Source organism: Mauremys reevesii, linkage group 1 (assembly GCF_016161935.1).
Source record: "Mauremys reevesii isolate NIE-2019 linkage group 1, ASM1616193v1, whole genome shotgun sequence".
Lineage (NCBI taxonomy): Eukaryota > Metazoa > Chordata > Testudines > Geoemydidae > Mauremys > Mauremys reevesii.
The window spans coordinates 120,826,331-120,853,544 of NC_052623.1; the positions used below are offsets into that span (position 1 = coordinate 120,826,331).

At 41.9% G+C, this 27,214-nt stretch overlaps 1 protein-coding gene across 2 annotated transcripts in view; it reads right to left on the bottom strand.

Annotated features, from left to right (window-relative positions):
• The window catches only part of NPAS2 (neuronal PAS domain protein 2), a 234,864-nt gene that overhangs the window by 73,548 nt on the left and 134,102 nt on the right, over positions 1-27,214 (bottom strand). For both annotated transcript variants that reach the window (XM_039519941.1, XM_039519940.1), the window contains 3 exons: positions 13,962-14,015; positions 7,131-7,279; positions 1,575-1,666 (listed from right to left, as the gene is read on the bottom strand). In XM_039519941.1, the coding sequence (XP_039375875.1) occupies positions 1,575-1,666; positions 7,131-7,279; positions 13,962-13,993 (273 nt within the window). In that variant the 5' untranslated portion in view covers positions 13,994-14,015. The remainder of the gene's footprint in view (positions 1-1,574; positions 1,667-7,130; positions 7,280-13,961; positions 14,016-27,214) is intronic.

Here is a 27,214-nt window from a genome sequence, read left to right on the forward strand (position 1 = left end):
GGTGGACACTGCTACTGAAAAATCTTCCTGTCTCAGGCACACGGAGTGCATTCCAACCCACAGGGAATACCCACAGGGACAAGCACTCGAAGAAGAACCCAAGTCATCTGTCCATTCATTTGTTTCTACCCCAAGGGAATATTTTTAATTCAATGTGAAGGGAGTAATGTGTGTAAATTCCTGTGCACTGAAATGAGAATCTACAATTATGCCAGTCAAGTACAAATGCAGTGTCTCTTAAAAACTGGCCTGCAACATTCACAAGTGCCATGGAAAAACCTAAGACAGATACAATAGATGCAAACTAACAGCTGTATCAAACAAAACTATTAGTTAATTATTTCCATTTGCTTCAAAGCATGAGCATTAACAGAAAGGGAAGTTAAATATTTAACAAGAAGAAAACTTATCATGAAAAACTTAAAGGTAACGGTGACCAAATAGTGGAGCCTCAGAGAGAATTTACAGCTATCCACTCCCAGCACAGCATAGTTGCTCCTGCTGACTATTTGCATCTCCCTGAACCCAGACAGTGAATCATGTCCATTCACACTTTTTCCTTCATACTAACGTCCATAAATCACAGCAGAGAAAACAAATAAGCAGTGAAAACATGTTATTAAATGACACTCCAAAACCAAATAACCTTTACATTTTTAGTATCAGAAAAGACAATTAACAAAGCTGTAGTTATTTATAAGATAGAAAATTACATTTTGGCAGCTCATTGGGATTTCATATCAAACCTACACAAACATCATTGAGTCATTTCCCTAAAAATCTCTGCTAGTTTTAGAAACTCCTATGGTATAATTTAAATGTAATTTAATAGAATATAATTGCAAAGTACTTGTGCTCCCTATCATAATAAAGATGTCTTTGATAGGAACTTTGGAAATGATTGCGCTGGCAGTATTAATGGTGTCAAGTCAATAGGGGCTGTCATTTTCTCTGTTTGTATAATACCTAGCACAATAGGGTTGTGGCATGGATGACCTTTAGGTGCCAATGCAGTATAAATGTTAAATAAAATAATAATAATATATATACAAAAAAGGAGAGATATGGCAAGCTTTCCCTTTCCCTATCTTATATTTGTAGCAATAAAATGTAAATCATAATTTGAATTTATTTTATGTACACTTCTGCCTCGATATAACGGTGTCCTTGGGAGCCAGAAAATCTTACTGCGTTATAGGTGAAACCGTGTTATATTGAACTTGCTTTGATCCACCGGAGCGCGCAGCCCCACCCCACCCCGGAGCACTGCTTTACTGCGTTATGGCCAAATTCGTGTTATATCAGGTGGCGTTATATCGAGGTAGCGGTGTATTGCATTTAATATGTGTGTGTAGCATTTTTTAAAAAGTGGATTTCTATTGACTACTTCGGTTACTGCAGAGTCCAAACATGGAATGGAACCCCGTATTGGTTTCAAGTCTTTTTGTTTCATGGTGGCTCTGCTTTATGGTCAAGTACAATAAAATCTAAAGTTCTTCTCTTTTTGGGATCACAGACATATTGTTGCTCTAGAACAATGTGCACATCCATAGCAAAATTATATGCATTTTTACCTCCAACATCAGCTGGGTGAATTCTTCATTGCTGAGAAACGAAGGCTTCCAGTCTTGTTGAATTTCACAAATCTCTGTCTGTGCTGAGACTTCTAAACAAATAACATTACAGTTTTTTTTTAAATCCAAAGAAAAAGTATATTTTGCAAAACTGTATACAAATTGCTGCTAAGGGATGTAAATATTTTGTATAACTTGAAATGAATAGAGATTTTCAAGCATGGGACATGCGTGCAGTGCAAAAATATGGATAATATCCTCACTGGGCCATGTCCGGAGGTCCTTACTCTGTTTTCATTCAGCCAAACCCCATTGTCTTCAATGGGAGTTTGCAGTCAAATGGCCATTGTTTTCAATCAGTGCATTACCTAGGTGAATACTGAATGGAAAAAAAAAAAAGGCCTGAGCAAAATTAAAATCAGGATGAGGATTAGCATACATCAAATATGTAGTTACGGTTTACTGAGTTTCAGACTTAGGATGGGAATGACCCAGGGCTAGATTTTGGCCTACAGCCACAACGCCGAGTAGGGGCAGTGAAAAGCATCCTGGAGGAAGCTGGAGGGCTGTGCCTTAGAAACCACAATCACTCCCCCAGTTACTTGGTGCACAGGTGTAATGTACAATTTACAACAACATCTCTTGTGATGGAGCATCCTTCTCCCCTCACAGAATCTCCAGCCAGCTCCACAGTGCAGTGCAGGCCAGAGGATGGGGGAGCAAACCAGAGCTTCACTCACAAAAACCAGTTGGAAAATGCAATCTCCTATCCTTTAAAATAAAAATCTGACTGTGAACCTGTCTGGTGGTTTGATGGCGGCATTCTGTGCTGCCACATGGAAGCACCCTCCAATAAGCACTCCTAGGGCACTCGTCCCTTGTAAGTTTTCACTTGGAGAAGTGCAAGTGTATGATACTAATAAATCATGGCTTTGTAGGTAAGACTGAACCCAAATGACAGCTGGTTGAATCTCGTACCCGCCGCCAAATGCGCGGGACCAGCGGACCTCCCGCAAGCAAGTCGCCAAAGGCTGCCTGACTGCCACCCTCGCAGGGACCAGCAGGCTGCCCCCCGTAGCTTGCCACCCCAGGCACGCGCTTGGAGTGCTGGTGCCTGGAGCCACCGCTGGGTTGAATCAGATTTGTTGAATAATTTATTTAAAATAACATTTCCAATTAGTACTGGTGCATTATGGATCTCAGTGGCTAAGTAATGTAAGAATGTATTTGTCAGATAAATTATTTGATTCATTTCTCAAAATTTTATACATATTTGCCTAATATTCTGTTCAGTATTCACTCTGCTCTAATAAAAGTACACTTGAGCACTAGCACTGCGGGTTCGGTTGAGAGTAAATGTGGCCTCTCTACTCTACTCTGATTAACCTAATCTATCAACATTCATAGAGCACTTAACACCACATTCTCTCTCTGTTTCAAGAGACTGACCACAAACATAAAAATAGCTGAATGATTTAAAAGGCAGTAAACCTGTAACAGTGTCTGTGTGAAGTGTCTCATGGAAGTAAACCAAAGCATGCACACAAGCACAGGTTAGTGCTTTTATCAGTGGAGCTGCAGCAGTCTGTTCCCACTAAACTAACTTTTTCAGCATTGCTGGGGTTGTCTTGATACCACAATGCAGTGGCTTTACCGGCCCAGAATGTTCAGCAGATGGCTGGGGAAAAAAGGATCAGCTCCAATCAGCTCTTTATTATGTACCCTGCAAAATGCAGAATATTTTACAGCAGATACTAGCATGGAAAAAATGGCATATTTGAAAAATCAATTTCTGGAAGAATTATTTGAATTTTGGCAAGCTTCCTTGGATTAATAGAAAGAGACTGTTTATTGAACAGGAAATCTGAAAATTGATCTGCTTTTCTGTTATAACTAAATTATTGGTTTAGAAAGCCTAATGTAAGAGGAATTAGTATTGAATACAACAAATACAACTATCATATGCAGTGTGGATAAAGCAATGTTTTTAAACTGTATTGCTTGTTTTGTAGTATGTTGCATATCTACTATTGATTTAAACTTTAAAATAATGGGTTTTTGTCTGAAAAGTATTTTTTTTCTTTCTTTCTTTTTTAAAAAGAGTACAAAACCAGTAGCAATTCAGTCCAACCTCTATATACAATCATAGGCTGTTTACTAAACAGAGAACGATCGGGTAAAAGAAAGTAAAATGCCTTTTTTGAGTAAATTATTGGCGCTATCTGCTACTCCATTTACACTTATTCAGTTCCTGTGTGGTTGTTCTTTAGCTGATTTTTTAAAGTGTGCATTAACATCTTCCTTTGCCTTGGGCAGCTAAAAAGAAAGATATATCATTACTGTCACATTTTAAATAGGTATATACAATTATCAAAGAAGCTGTAAAAGAATAACAGATATAATGAAACTTTCAGATGTCCCAATCATGCCCTCTTGCATGAAATCATCTTGTCTATGGCAGTATTTCATTAAAAGAGAACCATCACTGCAATAACAGATTAACTATAATTCTTTACTCAATTATTTTGACATTTGTGACTTAATTATGTTGGTGTCGTGATGTAAGAGTTTTATCTGCTTCTTCATTACACCATATGTCTCAACTCCGAGAAGGTGGAGAGATTGTCCAAGGAATAAAAGAGAGCAAAGTGGCATGGACTAATTCACTAGGCCCCAGTCCTGCAAGTTGCTCTGTAAGGTTGGACCCCTTCACCCATATGGAGTTCTAGTGAAGTCACTGGGATTCCACAAGAAGTTTTTAAGGGAGATGTAACTTGGGATATGCAAGACAAATCAAACTGCTGAAAGGGATATAGTTGTCTGGAAAGGTTGAGAGCCACTGCCATCCTGCTAGGAACTTGGAGCCTGCACAAAGCCTTCAAGTGAATGGTCAAGACTTCTAGATCATTTTCAAAGATCTGAAAGGATCTACACCTCTACCCCAATATAACATGGTCCTCGGGAGACAAAATATCTCACCGTGTTATGGGTGAGACCGCGTTATAACAAACTTGCTTTGGCCCCCCCTTTTCCTTGTTCCCTGACCACCCCCTCCAGAGACCCCTATCCCTAATCACCCCCAGGACCCCACCCCCTACCCAACCTCCCTGTCCCCTGACTGCTCTGACCCCTATCCACCCCTCTCCCCCACCCCCTGACAGGCACTCACCAGCAGTGGCGGGAAGCGGAGCAGCCCAGCCCCAGCCCGCTCCACTCCGCCACCTCCCAGCCACGGCGATTCGCTTCCTGCTGCCGGTGAGTGCAGGGAGGTTGAGGAAAGGATGCCCCGCGCACTCACCTGCAGTGGGAAGCGGAGCGACGCGGCCCCAGCCCACTCTGCTTTCCTTGCCCCGGCCCCAGCCGTGTCGCTGCGGGGGTGGCTAGGGAACGGTCCTGCACTCACCTGCCTGGTGGGAAGTTGAGCGCCACGGCAGGGAGCTGGCGGAGTGGAGCTGGCTGGGGCTGGGCTGCTCCACTTCCCGCCGCCGGTGAGTGCGGGGAGGTTGGGGAAAGGACGCTCCACATACTCACCTGCAGCTGGAAACGGAGTGCTGCGGCTGGGAGCTTGCGGAGTGGAGCGGGCCGGGGCCAGGCTGCTCTGCTTCTGCCGCTGCTGGTGAGTGCAGGGGGGGATCCCTTCCCCCAAACCCCTTCCCCTGAGTGACACGGCTGGGACCAGGGCGAGGGAAGCAGAGTGGGCTGCTCCCGGCCCCCCCAACAATCCCCCCGGCCACTCTAGAACTGCAGGGCCCCCAAAAGTGCCCTCCCACAGCTCCTGCCCCCCAGACCTTGGGGGGGGGGAGCCCCTGACCAACCCCGAGACCCTCTGCCCCTTATCAAACCCCTTGGCCCTGGCCTGGCCCAGCAGCCTTAACACGCTGCTCAGAGTAGCGTGTCAGAGCTTTACCGCCTTGTATGCGAACCCGCCTTATATCGGGTCGCATTATATCGGGGTAGAGGTGTATGATTTGTGGGGGCTGAAGCATCTGCCCATTTCTTGGGGTATGAGGCGGGGGCAACCCCACATTTTTGGTAGAACCATCTGCCTCTGCAAGGCAAAATTTGCAGCATTCCACCCTAGCCTCAGGATTCCTTCAGCAAGAGGTGATCTGTCTCTAAACTTTGCTCACATCACAGAAGAGTGGTACAATTAGCACATTAATAGTTTTTGCTCAGTGGCCCCCAAGGGAACAGCAAGGGTTAGAGATCAGTACTGAGATATAATGGTAGAGCTGACACGTTTTTATGAGAATAAACATTCACCCTTCAGATATACTTTAAAATAAATTTCTGGCAGTCATCACTATTCAGCAGCTGTCTTTATTGTACTATTCTATGCCAAATTTGCAAATGGCCTCAAAATGAAAAACTGGTATTTGCTTGTGCACATTGGGTAGAAGTTCCCTAAATTTATGCAAGCAAATATTTGTGAATACAATTTATTAAACCAATTTTAAAAATTTGGCCCTTACTGTCAGAATTTCCCATTGTACTACACTATATACACATTAGTTCTGAGCTCCCCTCCTTTCACCACCCTTCAGCCTGCTTGGTGTGATGGCACATGGATACAAGCGCCAGAGAAACAATGATCAATATTTTAAAGCCAGAAAGAATGACATGTAATCTTTCTTTAAGATATTTTCTGTATAGAAAATTATTTAAATTTGCAACCTTGAGCCTTCACTTTCTCCAATTTTTTTTTAAAGAATCCCTGATGGATTTTCATCTGTTAAAAAGTGTAGTGGCATGATGAAGTAGAAACTGAGACCTAGGAGAGACAAGACTATGGATGCTGGCTTAGTAGCAGGTTAGCTTATCCAGGGAAAACAACCCCACTCCAAACCCATCAGCTCTACACCAGGAATGTACAGAGGCACACAGGTAAGCTTCTTATATAACTCCCCTATCCTCAGAAGCTGATTCTTTTTCATAATCAGGGCCCACAGTGTGCAGGAGTCACAGCCCTTTCACAATACCCCAAGAGGGAATAGACTGGCTCCCTGCAACTACTTTTAGAGAAGCTAAGAAGAATATTTTCCCCCTCCAGTCAGAAGTCTGTTGGTGTCTGGTGAAGGGAGCTTCCTCTTTCCCTCCTGATCACTTTTTTGTTCAGAGCACAAGTCCCTCCCCTGCTTAGCTCACAGGTTCAGAGTTCTGTGCCCTTTGCATTTCTTCCCTGGCTGCCTGATATTCACAGCTAGGGAGGCACACATCCTCTGCCTTAGAATGTCACAGGACTGACCGGCTTCATTCACTTGAGCCCAACAACCAAAAGGAGCACTGTGATCAAGAAAGGCAGTCTTGAGCAAGCCCATCAGGTCGGAACAGGCATTATACTACAGAGCAAGTAGGATAAGTACTACCCTGTACCAAGGAGTAGCCAAGGAGACTGATTTGAGTTGCATGGTACCCTTAAGTTTTCTCGGCATAAACTATGACTTGGAAAAAATCTTACTATGAAATTTTTAACCACTTGAGCCACTCTGACCATCATTGGAATAACAAGGATTTGGTACAGTTTGACTGTAAATGGATAGGTTTAGCAATTTTTACCATTGTGTTTCTGCAGAAAGCCAATGACTTTTTCAAGCACTGTAGTTTTGTCCATTTTACGGGTGTTGCCTGGAAGCATGGAGCTGAGCTCTTTGATGAGAACATTGAATTGGTCACGTCTCTTCTTTTCAGACTTGTTACGGGAAGCCCTAAAAGTATGAAAAAAAATAATGAATGGACTAGAAAGAGTAATCATTACATATTCTTCTTGCGACATGTTATTTAGAGAATGAACTCTCTGTGCATCAGTGTGTGAACACTGATGGCTGGCACCAGGCAAAGCTAAACAAGCATCTAAGAACTGGCCTTTCTCACTGTCATAGAATCTCAGGGTTGGAAGGGGCTTCAGGAGGTCATCTAGTCCAACCCCCTGCTTGAATCAGGACCAATCGCCAGACACATTTTTGCTCCCGATCTCTAAATGGCTCCCTCAAGGATTGAACTCCCAACGTGGTTTAAGAGGCCAATGTGCAAACCACTGAGCTATCTATGCTCTCTGACTTCATTATCTTATTCCTGTACTCACTCAGTGAGCACATGTTGGCTCTTCTGTCCTCCATCATCACTCCAGCAGCAGGACAAGATGTGGAGGAATTTCATGTCCTTGTTTTCTGGCAAATCATAAAGCTTGTCTTGTGAGCACAGATTTTCATGTGTGTGTGTGTACTCGAAATTCATGCATTTTATGCTGAGGTACTTTCAGTAAAGGAAGATTGTAAGTAGACAAGGTAAATAATATGGCAACACATTTTGTTGGCCCAGAAAACAATTTATAATCCTCAAACTTTTGGGCTAATCAAAACACTTAGGTATCCTAAATTATTTCTTGGTCAGATAAAAAAGTAAAAAAAACTATGGCAGTTTCTAAGCATCCTGCACAAGTTTAACTGTAGAAAGGAAAGTTGGTCTTGTGGTTTAATCGCTGGACTGTGATTCTAGGTTAAGTCCCCGTTTTGTCACAGACTCTATATGTGCCATTGGGTAAGTCACTTAATTTCACTGTGTCTCAATTCTCTATCTGAAAAATGGGGATAATACTACTCCCTTTATGCGTCTTGTCTATTTAAAATGTAAATTCTTCAGGGCAGGGGAGCTGGAACAATTTTTATAGTGAGGGTGCTGAGAGCCATTGAACCAAACTGTAAACTCCGTATAGTGGAAACCACTTCAAGCCAAGGGTTGTGGCAGCATCCCCCAAACTCCTAATTCCAGCAGCTCTGGGGCAAGGACTGTCTCTTTTTATGTGTTTGTACATAGAACAATGGGGCCCCAATTTCATCTGGGGCTTTTAGACACTACCGTAATGTTGCTATTAATGTTTCTAACAATGTGCTCAGTAGCTGTATTTTAATTTTTATTTATTGTACACTAATCTGTAAACTAAGAATTGTACTCTTCAGCGCACCCTTGGTCTCTCAGTATGAACATTTTTTTATGTATGTTAATGGACAGTTTTCTAGGAGGGTATCTCCTAGGCTTATATGACCAGGCAAAAAATGAATTGTAAAATATGCTGGAACTTCTGCTTACTCCATTGAAAGGTTCCAGGCAAACAAGAACATCATAGGCTAAGATTTACTTGGCTTAAATGTATAACAAGCTAAAAATCTGGTTAGAAATAGACAGGATTTAATAATTAACAGGCCAACTTCTTCTAAATGTAACACCAGCGTCAATCCAGTAATACCACTGAAGTTAATGAAGAAACCTGGGCATACACTGGTGTAAATAAGAATAGAATTTAACCCAACTTGGACATTCCTCTAAGGACCAATATGGCAATAAACATTTTCAGCAGAGATATCACAATGGAGGCTTCCATATGTTTCCAGTGACTGGGTGGGGGGTAATTTTTGTTTGTCTTGCTCTCTGGCCTGAATACTCTTTGAGATGCACTGGAAAGAAGCCAATCTTTGGTTATTTTACAGCTTTGAACACAAAAGGTTAGGTGGATGCTGTCTAACTGATTTAAGCCTATTCCTGTTACACATGCAGAAGACTGTTGGGACAAGATTTGAATCCATCTTCATTGTATTTCCGAACAATTCAAGTAGATTTAAAGTAAACCAACATTTTATGTTCATGTAATTCAATCCTCAGCCCGTGTTAGCTTGAAGGCTCCCATTCCTTCAAAAACTGAAACTCCCAAACCATATATGGAGTATGTGTTGCTTGCCCAGAAAGTAAAAGATGTTTTGACAGAAACCAGAAAGTACCTATTTTTAACACTTGACATTTTATTCACAAAGGAAATCTGAAAACTTCTGTAGCGGAAATAACTCTACTAAGATCCAAATCAATGAACAGAGTAGAATCCTTAAAGGAAGAAAACAGAAAACCTTATTAGGTCGTCTAATCGATCCCTTTGCCTATGCAGGATTGTATATTTGCTAGTGCTTAGTTCAGTCCAGTTTTAAATGTCTTGAACAGTGCAGGTTCCATCACTTCCCTTGTAAGCTTATTCCATAGCTTAGTAAATCTCACTATTAGGGCACTATCCCTGATACTCTGCTGAAGTTGTCCTTATCTTAATTTCATACCATTCACCTTGATCACCTTGATGGATCAGTCCTTCAGCCCTCGTACAGATTGCGCCAATCACAACACGTCTTCTATTTGTCTCATATCCTGGCCTTCCTTCTCCATGTGCAGCCATGTCTTTTCACAATAAAATCTTCCCTTCTCTTTGGAGGTTGGCCAAGTGGTCGTTTCAGTTCCCATGGGTATCACTCAGCGACAGCTGCAGTCCATCGATTGTCAGTGAGCCTCGTTATATGCCTGGCCCACCACATTTTACTATGCCTGCTCTCAGCAATGACATCCTCCACTCCACTCTGCTGTCTGATCACTTCATTGGGGACTCAGTCTCGCATTTAAATTCCCAGAATTCTTCTTCCCATCGCCCTCTCCGTGACAGACAGTTGCTGCTCCTCTGTCTTCATCAGTGCCCGTGTTTCGCTGCCGTACAACACTGCTGGCAGTACTGTTGAGCTGAAGAGGCTGCCGCATGTTGCCTTGTTGATTTTTCCTTGGAGGACATCCTTGATAGAACTGAATGCGCGCCAACCAGCTTTCTTTCTTCGCAAGTGTCATAAACAGATAGTAAGGGTTAAGGTCTCTTTTACCTGTAAAGGGTTAACAAGCTCAGTAACCTGAGGAACACCTGACCAGAGGACCAATCAAGGGACAGGATAATTTCAAATCTCTGTGGAGGGAAGTCTTTGTCTGTGTCCTTTGTTTGGATTGCCGTTCTCTCTTTGGATTTAAGAGAGGCCAGACATATTCTTCAAGTTCTCCAAGGTTTCCTGAAGTATTTTCTTCTATTCAGTATAGTGAGTATTAGAAGGCGGTTTAGTCTTATAATTGATTTCTACATTTGCAATTGTGTGTTTGCTGAAGAAATATCTTTATTTCTGTTTGCTGTTACTTTGATTATTCTGAGAAAGGGGGGGGGGGACCTCTCCAGGCTTATAAGCTAGACCCTGTATATTTTATCCTGGTGATACAGAGATAGTGTACTTTTTTTCTTTCTTTAATAAAATCTTTTCTTTTTAGAACTTGATTGATTTCTTCCCTTGTTTGGATTTTCAGGGGAAGGGGAGGGGGAAAAGTGAATCCCTCTTTGTTTGATTCAAGGAGTTTGAATCAAGGTATCTCTCCCAAGGACAAGGGGAGGGGGAAGAAGGTGGGGGGGGAATGGATTATTTCCCTTTGTGTTGAGATTCAAGGAGTTTGGATCTGTATTCCCCAGGGAAAGTTTGGGGGAACAGGGAGTGTGCCAGACACTAAAAACCTGGCTGGTGGCAGCGTTTACCAGATCTAAACTAGGATTTAGTTTAGAGGAGTCCATGCAGGTCCCCATCTTGTGAACGCTAAAGTTCAAAGTGGGGAATAAACCTATGACAGCAAGAGTTCACCTTCTTGATTTTGGTGCATGTTAATTCCTTGGCCCAAATAGACATATTGCTGAACTTCTTCTATTTGTTCTCCCTTGATTGTTATTTGAACTTTTGGTAAGGTACCAGACCACATAAATTTCATTTTGGAGCAATTAATTTTCAGTCCAACTTGGCTACTTTTTGTATTGAGTTCTCACAGCATTTTCTGTAGTTTGATATCGTTTTCGGTGACCAACCCAATATCATCCGCAAATCTGAGATGGTTTAACTGTTCTCCGTTGATGTTGAGTCCACCCTTCCAATTCATTCGCTTCATTACCATTTCAAGGCAGGCTGTGAAGAGTTTCGGTGAAACCGTGTCTCCTTGTTTCACATCTTTCTTAACTGGGATGTGAGCGGGAGTATCAAACAAGGTTATATCTGTAGTGCAGTGTTTGACAGCATAGAGCGCTCGACAGCATAGAGATCAATGCAGTGTTGAAAGCTCTTGCAGAGCAGGGCATCGACACAAACTATATCAAACTATTAAAGGAAACAAATTCCGATTGCACAATTCATACCATTAGTCCTGGTTATGTACCTCCTGGTTATTTTCAAAGCAATATGGCATATGCTGATGAGGAAAAGATACACTGTCCGAATGGAATTTTGATTCTGAGTAAATATTAACAAAGGCTTGTCCCTATGCATCACCAAAAATGCCCCTTACAAAAAAAAGAGGCATTAAAATGTCAGCAGATGGTAATAACTACTACTATTTAAGATATGTGTTTTCCTATGTCCATTCTGTGTGTATGTTGCTTGCTAACCCCCTTTTTGAATGGTTGCCTTGCATGCATCATAAAAGTAATTTGGACCTAAGTGTGTGAACTGGTAGTGACAGTTAAATCTGGAATTCTTCCCTCTATTCTCCCCTTTGCTTCATTCCCCACTCCATGCAAAACAACCCCGCAATCCAGCAATGTTATAATTCTTGACACTTTGTATGAAACTTTCAGCTGCGATATACCATCTCCAAAGACATCTTTTTCATGATGTAATGTGGCATGAGGCATCCATTCCCTTCATCCTCCTCCTCCATTCACAGATGTCTACATTATTTACAGATGGTTAGGCACATCCTTACATTGTGCTTCTTTGTAGTGTGCATTAATAATACTATGTTTAGCAACTCTCGTGCATAAAGTCCCTTGTGAAGAGTGTTGGCACAGTGGCTTTGGGAAAACTTTGATAGGCCCTTTGCCTCAGAAGACATTCCTTGCAGTCCTAAGTGGTTGCAGCAGTTAAGTCAGCACATTGCTTCTGGTATCAAACAGTGGGCTTCTGTATCTCGAGCATGCATGAATTAGAAAAGAAGCAAAGGAGAACAGTTGAGTGGGGCTGCAGAGGGTTCTGACCTATATTAGTGAAAAAAGGCTGCAGGAGGGAAGAAGCAGGAAAAGAATCAAAAGAGACGAGCCTGGACCAACTAGTTGTGCCTGGACTGGAAATACTTTCATTAGAAAGAACAAAGGAAAAAAAAATACACGCAACCTAAGGCTCCCTCTACACCAGTTAAACTGCTGGTTGCAGTACAGATCACACTTCCAAAAAAATTGCTAGCAAACAGATTCTGTGACACTCCTGGTGCCAGCCAATTATTATGGAGTTTTACTGCAACACACGATTTTCTACCTGAAAAGGCAACCCCTACAAAGTGTTAGTAGCAATTTCCTGTGTATGTATTAACTGTGACTTTACCACTGTAGTTAATAGCACGTTACTGCTTTAGACCCAATCAATTAGCCAAAAATTCAGCATCTTGTGGGTTGTTCCAGTTAGGAGCAGTAATTGGTGATGGAACCAGATGTTTCTTTGAAGCAATACTGTTTATTTACAAAGAATGTACAAAGACCTTTTTCCTCGAACACAGCAGGAATTAAACAACAAGAGACAGTGTCTTTGCTCACAGTAGCAGGCACCTTTTCCAATCAGCACTCAGCTCAAAATCTGTCTCCCTTAGCTTTTTTTTTTCTTTCCCTAAACTCTCGCTTATGTTTTCTTAAGACCACATTCCCAGTGCTTGTTCTGATTGTGCCCTTGGTTTTTCTGCCCTTGCTCTGTAGTGTTTTCTCCCGTTGTCCACAAAAACACAGACACACACAACAGCTCCATCAATCAATCCTTTAACCCCTGCATTTGCTGTATCAATCCCGGTAAACCCCTCACCCTGCATGGCATAGCTTCTGACTCAGTCTTGCCAAGTGGATCTGTGTGTTTGGTGGTGGCTTCTATTGTTTTGACTATTACTAACCAAAGGGGCATTTAACTGCGCCATCATTTAGCCTAGCTTCAATGGGGTTTAACCCAATCCATAACAAGCATGTATGAAAGGAGATTATGTTTAGGTCTGAAGTAATGTTTATAATGTTATTGATTTTTGGTGATAAGGTGATTTGAGAGTATTAGTCATTTTTTGTTTTGTTTTTTCCCCCAAATCATTATCAGATAATTACCCATGTATAAACTGAGTAACATAATAAGAAAACCTCATTATTTTCAATGAACAATCTGTGTTTCTTTTACAAAGTGCTTTCCAGAAAAGATTATATGATAACATGGATATTTTATACACATGGTGGACTAGACAGTTGTATTGTGGCAGAAATAGTGTTCTGTAGGTTCCTCGGTTGATCCTATGCAGTAATGTGAAAAAATAACCCTTGTATTTGCCTTGCTGATATTTTTCAGAGGAAGCACTATTAACATGCTTTTATTCTTAAAGGATGGCTGATAATAGTGCTTTGTGATTCAACAGTTTTTCAAGTTGTATTTGGCTTTATTTTTCTCTCCCTTTTGATTAATTAAGATGGAAAAAACAGCTTTTGCAGCAACATAAAATCTTAGGTTCACAACAAAATGAACAGTGTTATAAAAGAAAAAAAGTGCTCACCTCTTTGCCCTGTCTTTCTCATTTTCATCCATGAGATTGTCTAAATAGCTTTTTCTGTTGAAAGAATGCAGAGTTATTATAAGTTGTCATGTCATTAGCTCTACCTTCAGGTTAATCTCAGAGTCACTTCTGCTTTACTGTAATAACAGACTGACAGTACCCAAGCCAAATAAATGTGCCAGCAGGGTTTTAAACTCTGTCCTTAATTTTAAGAACCATCTATTGTAGATGTTATGATTCATTATTAATGATTTGTATTGCAATAGCATCCAAGGGCTCCAATCAGAGATTAAGGCCCCATTGTGGTAGGCAAAGTAAAAACACATACCAAAAAGGCAGTCCCTCCTCTGAAAAGTTTACAGTCTAATCTGACTACTGTGGATACCTTCTCCAAGTTACTAGGCTAGATCAGTGGTTTTCAACCTTTTTTCATTTGCAGGCCCCAGAAATATTTCGAATGGAGGTGCGGATCCTTTTGTAAATCTCAGACATAGTCTGCAGAGCTCCGGGGGTCTGCGAACCACAGCTGAAAACCACTGCTCTGTGGTAACGACAACCTTTCACGAACCCCTTAGACATAATATGTGGACTGCCCTAGGGGGTGGGCCATGGACCATGGGTTGAAAGCCATTGGGCTAGATGAACTCCAGGAGATGCAGGGAGGCAAATATGGAACCCCTCTGCAGACTCAAGGCCTCCTGTCCCAAAGAGGTTTCACCCCTGGGGAAAAGCAGGTATTGTTTCCACTACTGCCCTCTTGGGCGGTTCCTCCAGCTGGGGGAAGCTTAAAGTTCCTATAAGAGCTCGCAGGAATCCCAAAGGCAAAGGTAATATGAGGACGCACTAGAGGCCCAATTCCACAAAGCTCTGAAGCATGTGCGTAAGTCCTATTGACACAGTCTAGTTCCTAGAGCACGTTACAAAAACCAGCCTTGCAACTAACAACATCTGAGACCCTTGTTGAAGTCTCAGCTGAGAGGTCAGGGGTTGAATGGGCCTGGAGACTGAACTGCCTTCTCACTATTTGACTTGAGCTTAGTTTTTAGAGTTCAATTTTTTAGAGTTCAATAGGTTTTTAAGTGGTGCAGCTGTCAATCCTATGTTAGACCAACTTGACTTGCCACACAGAAAAAATGCAATCCCTGTGCAAAACTGAACATGTACCATACCTGTCAGTATTAACCTTTTTGGAACAGAATGGTCAGATACTGACTTAATTCTTGATCTGCCCTAAGGTGTATGTCCATTACTTCTATAAGAATGAGCCATTTTGAGCCTGCAATACATACATACAAAGGCCAGCCATAGCTCATAAGAAGAGTAGGTAAAATAGGTAAATCACGTAGGCAAGACAGGTAAAAAGCTGTGTAAACTCAGCACAGCTGAGGATGAAGCTGTGTCTCCTCAAGCTATGGCTACACTACAGAGCTTACAGTGGTGCAACTGCACCGATGCAGCTGCCCTGCTGTAGCACTGCTAGAGCAGACGTTCTAAGTTGACTTAATTACTCCAGCCCCCACAAGTGGCAGTAGTTATGTCGGCAGGAGAAACTCTCCCACCGACATAGCACTGTCCACACCAGTGCTTAGGTCAGTGTAACTTACGTTGCACAGAGGGTGGCTTATTCACACCCCTGAGCCATATGCGTCAACTTTCCCTGGCGCTGGTGGGTGCTCGCACCCTCTGCCCCCATCCCCACCCCAACTCCACCCTTTCCCCGCCCCTGCACCGCCCCCATTCCAACCCCTTCCCCAAAGTCCCTGCCCCAACTCCGCCCGCTCCCTGCCCCTATTGGACTCCTTCCCCAAATCCCCGCCCTGGCCCCGCCTCTTCCCTGAACGAGCTGCATTCCCCCTTCTCCCCCCTCCCTCCCAGCCATGTGAAACAGATGTTTCACAGCGCAAGCGCTGGGAGCTAGGGGGAAAAAGTGGGCACACGGCGCACTCAGGGGCACAGGTGAGCTGGGCAGGGGGGCAGGGAGCTGCTGGTGGATGCTGAGCACCCACCAATTTTTCCCCATGGGTGCTCCAGCCCCGGAGCACCCACGCAGTCGGCACCTATGCCCTGAGCGACATAACTTATACTGACGTAAGCGGTAATGTGTACATAGTCTGATACATTCATTCTTTGTCCACTGCCTGCCCCTCTTTTGCCGAGCGCTCTTTTGAAGAAGGGAGGCTTGAAACATAATACTAAGCAGTGAGGAGAACAAAGCCTCGTGTTTATCATTACCTGTGTCCATTCAAGGCATGTACTCCCACTTGTATCAGAGCACAAAACCCTTATGCATATGCATCTGCTGCACCCCACACAAGGATTTTCAGGATCAACAGCACAATGTTTCAAACTTTAGACTTCCTACTCTGTGATTTGAAAATGGGCATCCCGTGTCACTATTCCTTTCATTAAATGAGTCCACAAAATTTAGGAAGCATGATACAATAAAAAGTTAAAAAAGGAGGGCCAAGTTAATGAATATGCATTACTTAGGCCGAATACGATTTCAACATATGATTTTGTGCAGGAATTTTATTGTCTCAAAAATATTTGTTTAAAAACAAAAATGAAAACTGATCAATGGGAAGAACTATGGATAATTTTGTCAGTAGCTAGTAGATAGTCGTCCTCCATTAGCTCATGAGACACTTGTTAGCTAAGGAATATGAGATATGTGCAAATTATCCTGTTAATTTTTTGTAACAATACAAATGCAGCAGGAGGTTAAAAGCTACTGTTCAATGGTCTGAGGATAAAACCACTATAGGTGAGAAGCTTAATGGGATTTTAATTGGGTAGTGGAGGAGCATAAATAGGAAATACAGAGGGCACGTGTTGAATTTTATTGAATTGGAATTGCTGTGTTCTGTAATCCAGAATATAAACAAATAAATAATAGTAAGTAGTGCTCATTTGAGCATTGGCCTGCTAAACTCAGGGTTGTGAGTTCAATCCTTGGGGGGCAGGGGGCGTTTAGGGATCTGGGGCAAAAATCTGTCTGGGAAACAGGGGGTTGGACTAGATGACCTCATGAGGTCCCTTCCAACCCTGACATTCTATGATATAAAGCTTTCATACATTAGCTAATCAGGCTTCACAACACCACCATGAGGCAGGTCAGTATTATCATCCACATTTCATAATGGGGAAATTCATATAGCCAGCTGAATATTATTTAGCAAATAATTTATTTGACAATATTCATTACTGTTTTAAAATTAATCAACGAATATTTTTAAAAATTATTCACTGAGCCACAGAGTCAGACTGATAAACTGAACTGTCAAATATATTCTCAAATAATATATTTTACAAACGGAGTGACATTTTCAAACAAATAATTCAAGAGTTTTAAAAATTATTTGCCCATTGGTGGGAACTGAGGCAATGTGGTTAAATGACTTGTCCAAGAACACAGAAGCAGTCACAGAACCAAAGACTAGAACCCAGAAGTTCCTTGCCTTAAATCCCTAGGCCTTTGCTCAAATCACTAAGTTAGGCCTCTCCACTGTTTTGAACTCTGATTCTGAGTACTGCAGTAATAGTTACCATTTTATACTTTTTTATTAATGAAGAGAAAAAGAATAACTGTTTTACTGGATATCTACAGAATACATGGAATTATACTGTGGGGGAAGCATATGCCCATACTCACTGGCAATAGACCTAACCCTTCTGTTCAGGATTTGGCTTTCTCACTGACTGATGTCACATCTAGGAGCTGCTGTGATGCTGCCAGCATCAGACACTATCCAGTTGTCACTTTGATTCCACATCCATTTGTTGACAGTCAAATCTCCAGAGCATCTTAAGTGTTGCTAACAATGTTTGTGAGTCTGTATTTGGCATATGAAATTAGAACTGCGCTCAATAAAATAGATATGGCAGAACAAATTATACACCTCTACCCCGATATAATACGACCCAATATAACACGAATTCGGATATAACATGGTAAAGCAGTGCTCGGGGGGGGCGGGGCTGTGCACTCCGGCGGATCAAAGCAAGTTCGATATAACGCGGTTTCACCTATAACGTGGTAAGATTTTTTGGCTCCCGAGGACAACGTTATATCAGGGTAGAGGTGTATTTGTTGCTAAATAGTTGTGTCACCCCTCTGAGGAGCTGTAGAAGATGTCTGGGCCTTGCAGGCCAGCTTCCTTTTGGAGCAGAAATCAGTGACATGAAGTCTGGGTATATTCTTAGTGCAACTTTTTTATTTCATACTGTACCAACTAGTCTGAACAGAGGGGAGGGAGGTCACAGACAGCACACAGGGAACACCCTCTTTCGGAACTGAGTCCCAGAGATTTCTCTTGTTAGAGTGATTAAGGCAGAGAACAAATTCGTTTGTGCCTTGCCACTGCTCCTCCCAAAAGAACTTGCATCACAAAACTAACAACAATACAGTATTCCTTCAAAGTCTGAACAGTGCTCGCACATTAAGAACTTGCAACCCTATGAATAATAGGCCCACCTGCTGACTCCTGCCATAAGAGCACTTAGCAATGACAATCATGTTTGTGCCTTTACTCTTATGGCAGGAGTCAGCAGGTGGATAGTAAGCAAAAGATAGTCTTCTCTGCTGATTCAAGCTGCTTACTATCAGGAGTCTCTCACTGAAGTGAGCCATCAAATCAGTCAGCATTTGAAATTGATAATCCACAATGAGAACATACCTAAAGAGAAAGAAAGAAACCCTCAGCTCACCACATGTACATACTGGGACAGATCTTCTGCCACAAAGCTGCCAGAACAGGGTGCTGTGGATTCCCCAGCATGGGGAAATCCAAGGGAGCACAGAGCCAGCAAATTTACCTCTAAGCCACCACCCTTCATAGTCTCCTTCAGAGGAAGCAAGTCAGGGGCATGTCCAGGGAAGGTGTGTGGTTGCAGTGCTGTTAAGTTCCAGCAATCCCCAGATGACATAATGGCCCCTGTGTGCCTCAGTTTTTAGATGCCCAACTTGAAACAAATTGGGCCTGATTTTCAGGGAGTGGTATATGAATTCGGGTAATTTGTCAATTTACAATTTTTTAGATGCACAGCTTTAAACACCTTGGGCCTGATTTTCAGGGAGTGGTATAAGAATTCTTCTCTTCTGCAGACTAAACAATCCCAGTTCCCTCAGCCTCTCCTCATAAGTCTTGTGCTCCAGCCTCCTAATCATTTTTGTTGCCCTCCACTGGACTCTTTCCAATATTTTCACATCCTTCTTGTAGTGTGGGGCCCAAAACTGGACACAGTATTCCAGACGAGGCCTCACCAATGCCAATCTGCTGGCAATGCTCCTACTTATACAGCCCAAAATGCCGTTAGCCTTCTTGGCAAAAAGGGCACACTGTCAACTCATATCCAGCTTCTCGTCCACTGTACCCCTAGGTCCTTTTCTGCAGAACTGCTGCCTAGCCATTCGGTCCCTAGTCTGTAGTAGTGCATGGGATTCTTCCATCCTAAATGCAGGACTCTGCACTTGTCCTTGTTGAATCTCATCAGATTTCTTTTGGCCCAATTCTCTAATTTGTCTAGGTCCCTCTGTATCCTATCCCTACCCTCGAGCGCATCTACCGCTCCTCCCAGTTTAGTGTCATTGCAAACTTGCTGAGGGTGCAATCCACACCATCCTCCAGATCATTACTGAAGATATTGAACAAAACCGGCCCCACAACTGACCCTTGGAGCACTCCGCTTGATACCGGCTGCCAACTAGACATGGAGCCATTGATCACTACTCGTTGAGCCCAACAATCTACCCAGCTTTCTATCCACCTTATAGTCCATTCATCCAGCCCATACTTCTTTAACTTGCTGGCAAGAATACTGTGGGAGACCATGTCATAAGCCTTGCTAAAGTCAAGGAATAACATGTCCATTGCTTTCCCCTCATCCACAGAGCCAGTTATCTCATCATAGAAGGCAATTAGGTTAGTCAGGCAGGACTTGCCCTTGGTAAGTCCATGCTGACTGTTCTTGATCACTTTCTTCTCCTCAAAGTGCTTCAGAATTGATTCCTTGAGGACCTGCTCCATGATTTTTCCAGGGACTGAAGTGAGGCTGACTGGCCTGTAATTCCCCGAGCCTCCTTCTTTCCTTTTTTAAAGATGGGCACTATATTAACCTTTTTCTAGTCATCTGGGACCTTCCCCGATTGCCATGAGTTTTCAAAGATAATGGCCTGAGCAACTAAGCTTTGTGGGGCCCCCTGTGGTGGGGGACCCTGGGCAATTGCCCTGATTGCTACCCCCTATTGCTGGCCTTGGCTTTTATATGCAGAAAAACAGTTGTTGTGGCACAGGTGGACTATAGAGTTTTTGTAGCATGTTGTAGCCTGGGGCTCAGAAAGAAAAAGGTTGAGAACCCCTGCTCCAATCTGCATGTTCCCTGTCTCACTGGCTGCTCCACAGTAGGACTTCAAAGTGAATCTTACCAAGATTTAGTGAGCTTCATTCTGACTCTGAGCTAGCAGCTGTCCTCTTTTCTTCTGAGTTGTGAGACTGCGCCAAAGCAAAGTAAAACTTACTAATATTTATTAAACTTCACTTCAAAGTCCTGCTGTTTTACCGGAGCAAGGTTAACAAGTGAGGAGCAGGAGGAGAGATGACAGAGCCGCAAGACAACAGTGACCATGTTAAGCACCTGATTTTAATTCTTTTTTTTTTGGATGGGGCACTTAGATAGTCCTGCCATGCTGGATGCTATAGAAAAATCAAAGCAACAGATAGACTATTAGGCTGGATTTGTCTGAATACAAACAAATCAGAATAAATGACCAGATTTGAGCGCAAATCAAATTTGAATCAGGAATTCAACCTATTGCTACATCTTGGCCAAATATAACCCTCTGAACTGTTACAAAAACATGCTAAAGTTTACTGCTAAAAATAGCACACAAAAGGGAAAAGAAAAGTTAATGAAAAATTACAAATTGAATTAAAGAACTGAAAACATAGTTGTCTATAGCACAATTGCTGGAAAGTAACTAACAAATATAAGAAAATCCCTTTTCATTCTAATGTGCATTTTATTTTGAGAAGGCCCTGTGATTTTTTGTGGCAGAATAGTATCATTAACAAAGTTACCAGGTGGCATGTAATGCAGCAATTGCTATGGGAATTACTGTATTTAAGTGCAAAGGTAAAATCCACAGGAATGGTAAGTGTGCTGCTTTAGAGCTATTTTTGCTCAAGCATGTCTAACTTAATCATCCTCCTTTCAATAATAGCTTGCTGAATTTTGTTTTTACTAGGAAAGAGAATGTTTTGGGTTTTCAAACAGGACAAAACACAGTAAAAAGAAAAGTGTACTTTCTAGACTTGATGAAGGCTAATGGTTCTTGGCAAAGAATAGTTTGTTCTGCAGTTTAACAATATTTACATTTTCAATATTTATTAATGATCCTTACATAAAAAAGATTACATTTAAAACCAGACCCAGAATAAGAGGATTACAAAAACATAGAAGATATTCATCAAAATTTTCAAAAAAGACTTACATATTTCTTTAAATGTACCTTTCTGGTTAGTTATTTAAATGGAGTGATAATATTTCTAAATTTGATATTTCACCGAGTTTCATGCTTCAGTTTATAACGGCTCTGCAGATATTTTCAGGGTTAAAGCAAAACAAAAATATCTAAAGAAAATACAGGTATTAAAATTATGGAGTATGACATATATTAATGTTCCATTGGTCTGGCTTTGAGATGAGGAGATGTTTGTAGGTAATACATCTGAAGATTATGGGATTATAATAAAAGAAGAAAAGGCACATAATGTATTTTGGCTATATTCCTTACATTCTGCCTACTTAAAATGGTTAGTTGGAAAAAAGAATCATTTTTATCTGTAGAAGCTGTTGTATAGTATAGCTTTGCACTGTTAAACTGCTTCTCCATTCCATCCTGGAGATGGTTGTATTTCAGTGATGAGTGAACTGAGCCCTATATATACACAGCATAAATCTCCTCTCACCAGGTAAATCAGGAGTAATCCTTGTGATGCTGGCAGATCAGGAACCAGCTCATGCCAAGGACCAGGGCCTCACTGAACGCTGACAAATGCATAGCTGGAAACCAGTAGATTAGTATAGTTAAAATAGATATCAGTGTTTTAAGAATGTGTTTAGTGTTTACACTTTATGGAATCCTTGTAGGATACTGCATGTTTTAATCCTACTTCTAATATCTGTATCCCATGGTATGAAGTTATATTGAGTGTGTGCATTGTAACCCTCTGTAATTGTGTAACTCACCAAACAGGAAAAGGAGCATTAATTAAGGCAGAACTGCTCATTCTGCACACAAGATGGCCCACTGAATGCAAATGAAGCATTGCATAGCATCAAAGAACAGAAATGTTGTTGACTGCATTCCTAACTCTCTCTGGGGTGAAGGATATAAAAAATCCCTGACAAGGAGAAATTTGGTCTCTATGCTGTACGAACTCTGAGGGACAGAGATTGCTAAACATAAGCAAGATATCCCCATACTGCTTAGCATGGGTCAGCCCAAAGGACACATAGAATTGGTTATTATAGAAGCTTATACACTTCTGCCTCGATATAACGCTGTCCTCGGGAGCCAAAAAAATCTTACCGCGTTATAGGTGAAACCGTGTTATATCGAACTTGATTTGATCCGCTGCAGTGCGCAGACCCGCCCCCCCCCCCGGAGCGCTGCTTTACCGCATTATATCCGAATTCGTGTTATATCAGATGGCATTATAATGGGGTAGAGGTGTATTACCTTTTTAAACCTAAGACTGTAACTCATTTATGTGTGTTTCCTGTTTTAACCTTGTAAATAACTCATTTATTTTCTTAGTTAAGTCTTTAGTAAGTTTATTACAGGATTGGCTCCTACATTGTCTTTGGTTTGAGATCTGAGTACAAATGACAGGCTAAGTGACTGCTTCTTTGGGACTGAGAGTTACCTGAACATTTTTTTTTGTGATTTTTGGTGTAAAGGACCATCTATCACATGGTCCAGCTCACGTGAGTGGCAAGATAGACTGGAATGCCCAAGCGGACTGTTTGATTCCATGGTAAGACTGTTATATTGCTTCAGGAGTTCACACTTGTTACTGAATTGGTGAAATCTAATTATAGAACATACCACCAGTTTTGGGTCTCTGTCCTGCTTGTTGATTATCTGCCCTGAGGTTGGCACTCACAGTCGTGAGCCAGTCCAGACCCCATTGAACTCAACAGAGATACACTGGTATAAGTGAGACAAGTTAAGGGGAGGGAACAGATAAACATTCATGTCACACTCCTCGTCAGTACAAGCCAGGGAAGCTAATGATGCAACCCAGCGGACCAAATTTGATGATGAATCCTAGTCACATGCCACCTGAGGCACATTGCACACGCACTGAGAAGGAGAAGAAGAAATTAGAAGAGTTATATTCATAGTCTGTAGTTTATCCAGTCCTTTGGGGTCTCTGATGGAAGATCACTAGATAAATGTTTATTATTTTTTACTTTTATTAATTATTAATATTATTCAACCTTTGGTGAATGGGCCAAATATATTATGTGAATTAAATTTTGCCCAGATCACTCCTAACACTATAGAAAACAGAAGATCTAACAAATTAAAGTAACATTCATCAGTGAAGGCTGCCATCTGTACAACTCGGAATGCTCCTTGGTGCGCCTGTCCCCTTCCAGCAACGCTAAACAGGATTAGCGTTCCGTAGGCGTACAGGAAAAGTAGGTCAGTTCAGTAACATTGTTCCCTGTGATGAACTGACGATGTGATTGTAATGGTCTGTTCACAGTCACCTCTCATTCTGAGCTGACTACAGTGATGATGAACCTGGGCTTGTCACAGGACACATAATAATAACTTAGCTCACTGCACACTTTGTGGGGGAAAACATGTCCAGTTGGGAAAAATAATAATGCTTAGCATTTATACAACCAGACAATTTCAAAGGAACACACTCACATGGTGTCCTCTGCAGTAAATTAGTATTATCATCCATGTTTCAGAAAAGGAAACTGAGCAGTTGAAAACTATATTCTGGCTCATTTTTCACACATACTGCACCTTACTTGCACGACTATGCAAGAACTAGGTAGATTGTTACCATTAGCATTCCTGAATGCAGGGGAGGCAGAGGGTCCTCTTCAAGCAGAAGTCAGTGCAGCTGCAAAGGCTGGCTCTGCCGACACCCCCCATTAAGGTACTGTGTCTGCATTTGCCCTGCCCAGACGGAATGTCTCAGATTATAAATACTTACTACACTACCATGTGTCCCCAAGAGCTCTTCCAAGTGTTTTAAAAAATTGCTCCTAATTGACTTTGCCAAGCCGGTGCAGTAAAACAGTGACATCACTGGGACTGGAAATCAGGGCTTTATGGGGCACAGCCCCACACTTGGTGAACTAGACTAAAGACTTCTGGATAATACAAAAATGTCACGAAAAGACTGAGGACACATTGGGGAAACACTTTTTCTTTTCTATAACAAAAAATAAATAATGATTGGGGACAAAGCAGGGCTGGGTGGCGCTCCCTCCTTGCTCCCTGTGGGGGCTGGCTTGGGCCCCACTGCGCCCCCTGGACACTCCTCTGCGCCTCGCTAGAGGGGTGCGCCCCACAGTCTGGGGACCAGAGGTTTAAAAAACCCAACTGTACAAGTGTTTACTCGCACAACATACTAGAGCCCTGCTGTCTGACAATAAGGTATGCTGATTTGTACTTCAATTCTGGATATTCAAATCTCGTTATTATCAGAAACACCCTAAGCAAGTCAGTTACACTGGCTATGTTCGCACATTAGATAAACTCTCGGGGCCTATTTTACTAAGTTTTTGCTATTTTGCAGGGAATACAGCACATCCTCACACTGACCTGCCTCTCCTGTTTTATACTTGTCATCTAAGAAAGGAATGCAAGACAAACATCTTAATACAGACTGGGTCTAAACATTGTGTGTTCGTTGTGTCATTTTTAGAAAATGATTAAAATATATATGATAATATCTCTTTATGATAATAGAAAATAAATTCTCCCGAGAAAGGCCCTCAATTGCAAAGATGTATAATTTTTGATAACTTTATGTACCCATCTACCTGTCTGTCTTAGGTATTTAAAAAGTACTAGAAACTGCAGTATCTAGGGCCCTGATCATACAAAGCCTTACAAATATGCTTAACTTCACGCACTCTAACGAGTCCCATAGGGTTAAGATAAGCATGTGTGTAAATCTTTGCAGGACTGGGGCTTAGGTGTTGAGACATCATGCATAGATACCCCGGTGACTGGTGATTAGATTAGTTGATAGAAATTTGAAGAAACAATGAAATAATTAAAGCCCAAAAAAGCTTGCCTTGAAAATAGTCTCAATTATAAGATATTCACAGTTCTGAAATCCCCCAAAATCTTTATTTTTGCAACCATTTCATTGTGATCATCAAACAGTGAACCAGTGCATACACAACAACAGCATATATATGCACTGGTTCTATAATAGAATATTAGGATTGGAAGGGCCCTCAGGACATCATTTAGTCTAACCCCCTGCTCAAAGCAGGACCAATCACCAATTATTTTTGTGCCCAAGTCACCTCCTCAAGGATTGAACTCATAACCCTGGGTTTAACGGGCTAATGCTCAAACCACTGAGCTATCCCATCCTTTCTTAAGCTAACAAAAACCTCATAGGTTGCTTTTTCATTGGTTTGGTCTGCAGGCGCTGGAAAACACTGACACCAGCAGAGCCTTAGGAGGCCACAAAGTAAGCCTTTCCAGATGGGACTACTGTCAAGGTAGGTTTATTTTTCTGGTATAGCAATAAACTTGACAGGATCCTTTTAATCCTATGCACACAATTCCCTCCCCCATATGCAATCACGTAGCAGGACAGTTTGTTTGCTAATATTACCATAAAGAGAATATGCTCTTAAATCAACAGGTTACAGTAGCACTAAGTACAAAACAGGACACCCATGAGCTGAAATAGACTGAACTCATCATCCTCCCTTCGTCTAGTAAACCATTTATATATGGCTTGCAAAGGACCAAATCATTTTGGGGGTTTTAAGTTTATGGGCCACATTCATCTCTGGTGTAACTCTACTGACTTCAGAGATATTTACAACAGGGAAGAATCTGACTTCAATGGACCTATGACAATTTATACCAGCTGAGGATTTGCCCCAGTAAATATATTTCCAAACATGAAGTCACATTTTCCTGATCCCCGGGGAACCCCTCAGGAAGGAAAAAGTACATAGGCAACTCCATGAAGTTCATCTCCTTTCAAAGCTCAGAGGTTTGACGATTCATAGAGCCCTACCCTCTGCAGGAACTCAGGCTCCATCTGTGTAGATCCCAGGACTGCTGCGAATGAAGAATGGCCCTTTCAGGTTGCCCCAGCATCCTGCCTTGTCAAGTGGGAGGTACATCACTGCTGTCCTCTATTCCCAATAACATATTTGAGCCGTAGGTGGAAGGCACAGCTGGAGTGACACAGATCATGTTATACCCTCCCCCATGTGTAGCCATGTAGCTGCAGAGAAGAGGCAAAACCAAGTCCTAAGTCAGGTATAATATAGAAAAAAATTATTTTCCTATCTGAAGTGTGAAAATAAATACAAATATTAACACCAATAATCCACTGCCCTTGCATCAATAACATGATGACATTTTTGCTCTTAGCCTGCATGATGTGACAGTTAATAATTCTGGGGAGATGAATCATGTACAGCTATTTTGGTAGTATATTTTTAAATAGAAACCAATCTTTAAATTTCTGTAAATGTGGCTGAGTAAATGATGCAAAGAAGCAATTCCATTAGCCATGTGTCTACACACAGAAGGTGCACCAGTTTAACTAATGGTGGGATATTTCAGCTGTGACAGAATTGCAGCTGCTCTGCAATAATTTATCAGTATTGTATGTTGACCTGGTTATTGGGATGTGTACTGTATGACTATATTGCTGTAGTTTAATAAGGGACAGAAAGGAGAACAAGTAGAATCATAGATTATTAGGGTTGGAAGGGACCTCAGGAGGTCATGTAGTCCAACCCCCTGCTCAAAGCAGGACCAATCCCCAACTAAAACCTCAAATAGCCCCCTCAAGGATTGAGCTCACAACCCTGGGTTTAGCAGGCCAATGCTCAAACCACTGAGCTATCCCTCCCCCCTGAGGGTAGAAAGGGAAACAATGGCACAAGATAAACCATCCATTGGTAAACACATACAGGTTGTTAAAAGACAATTCCCAAACTATTCGCTTGGAAGA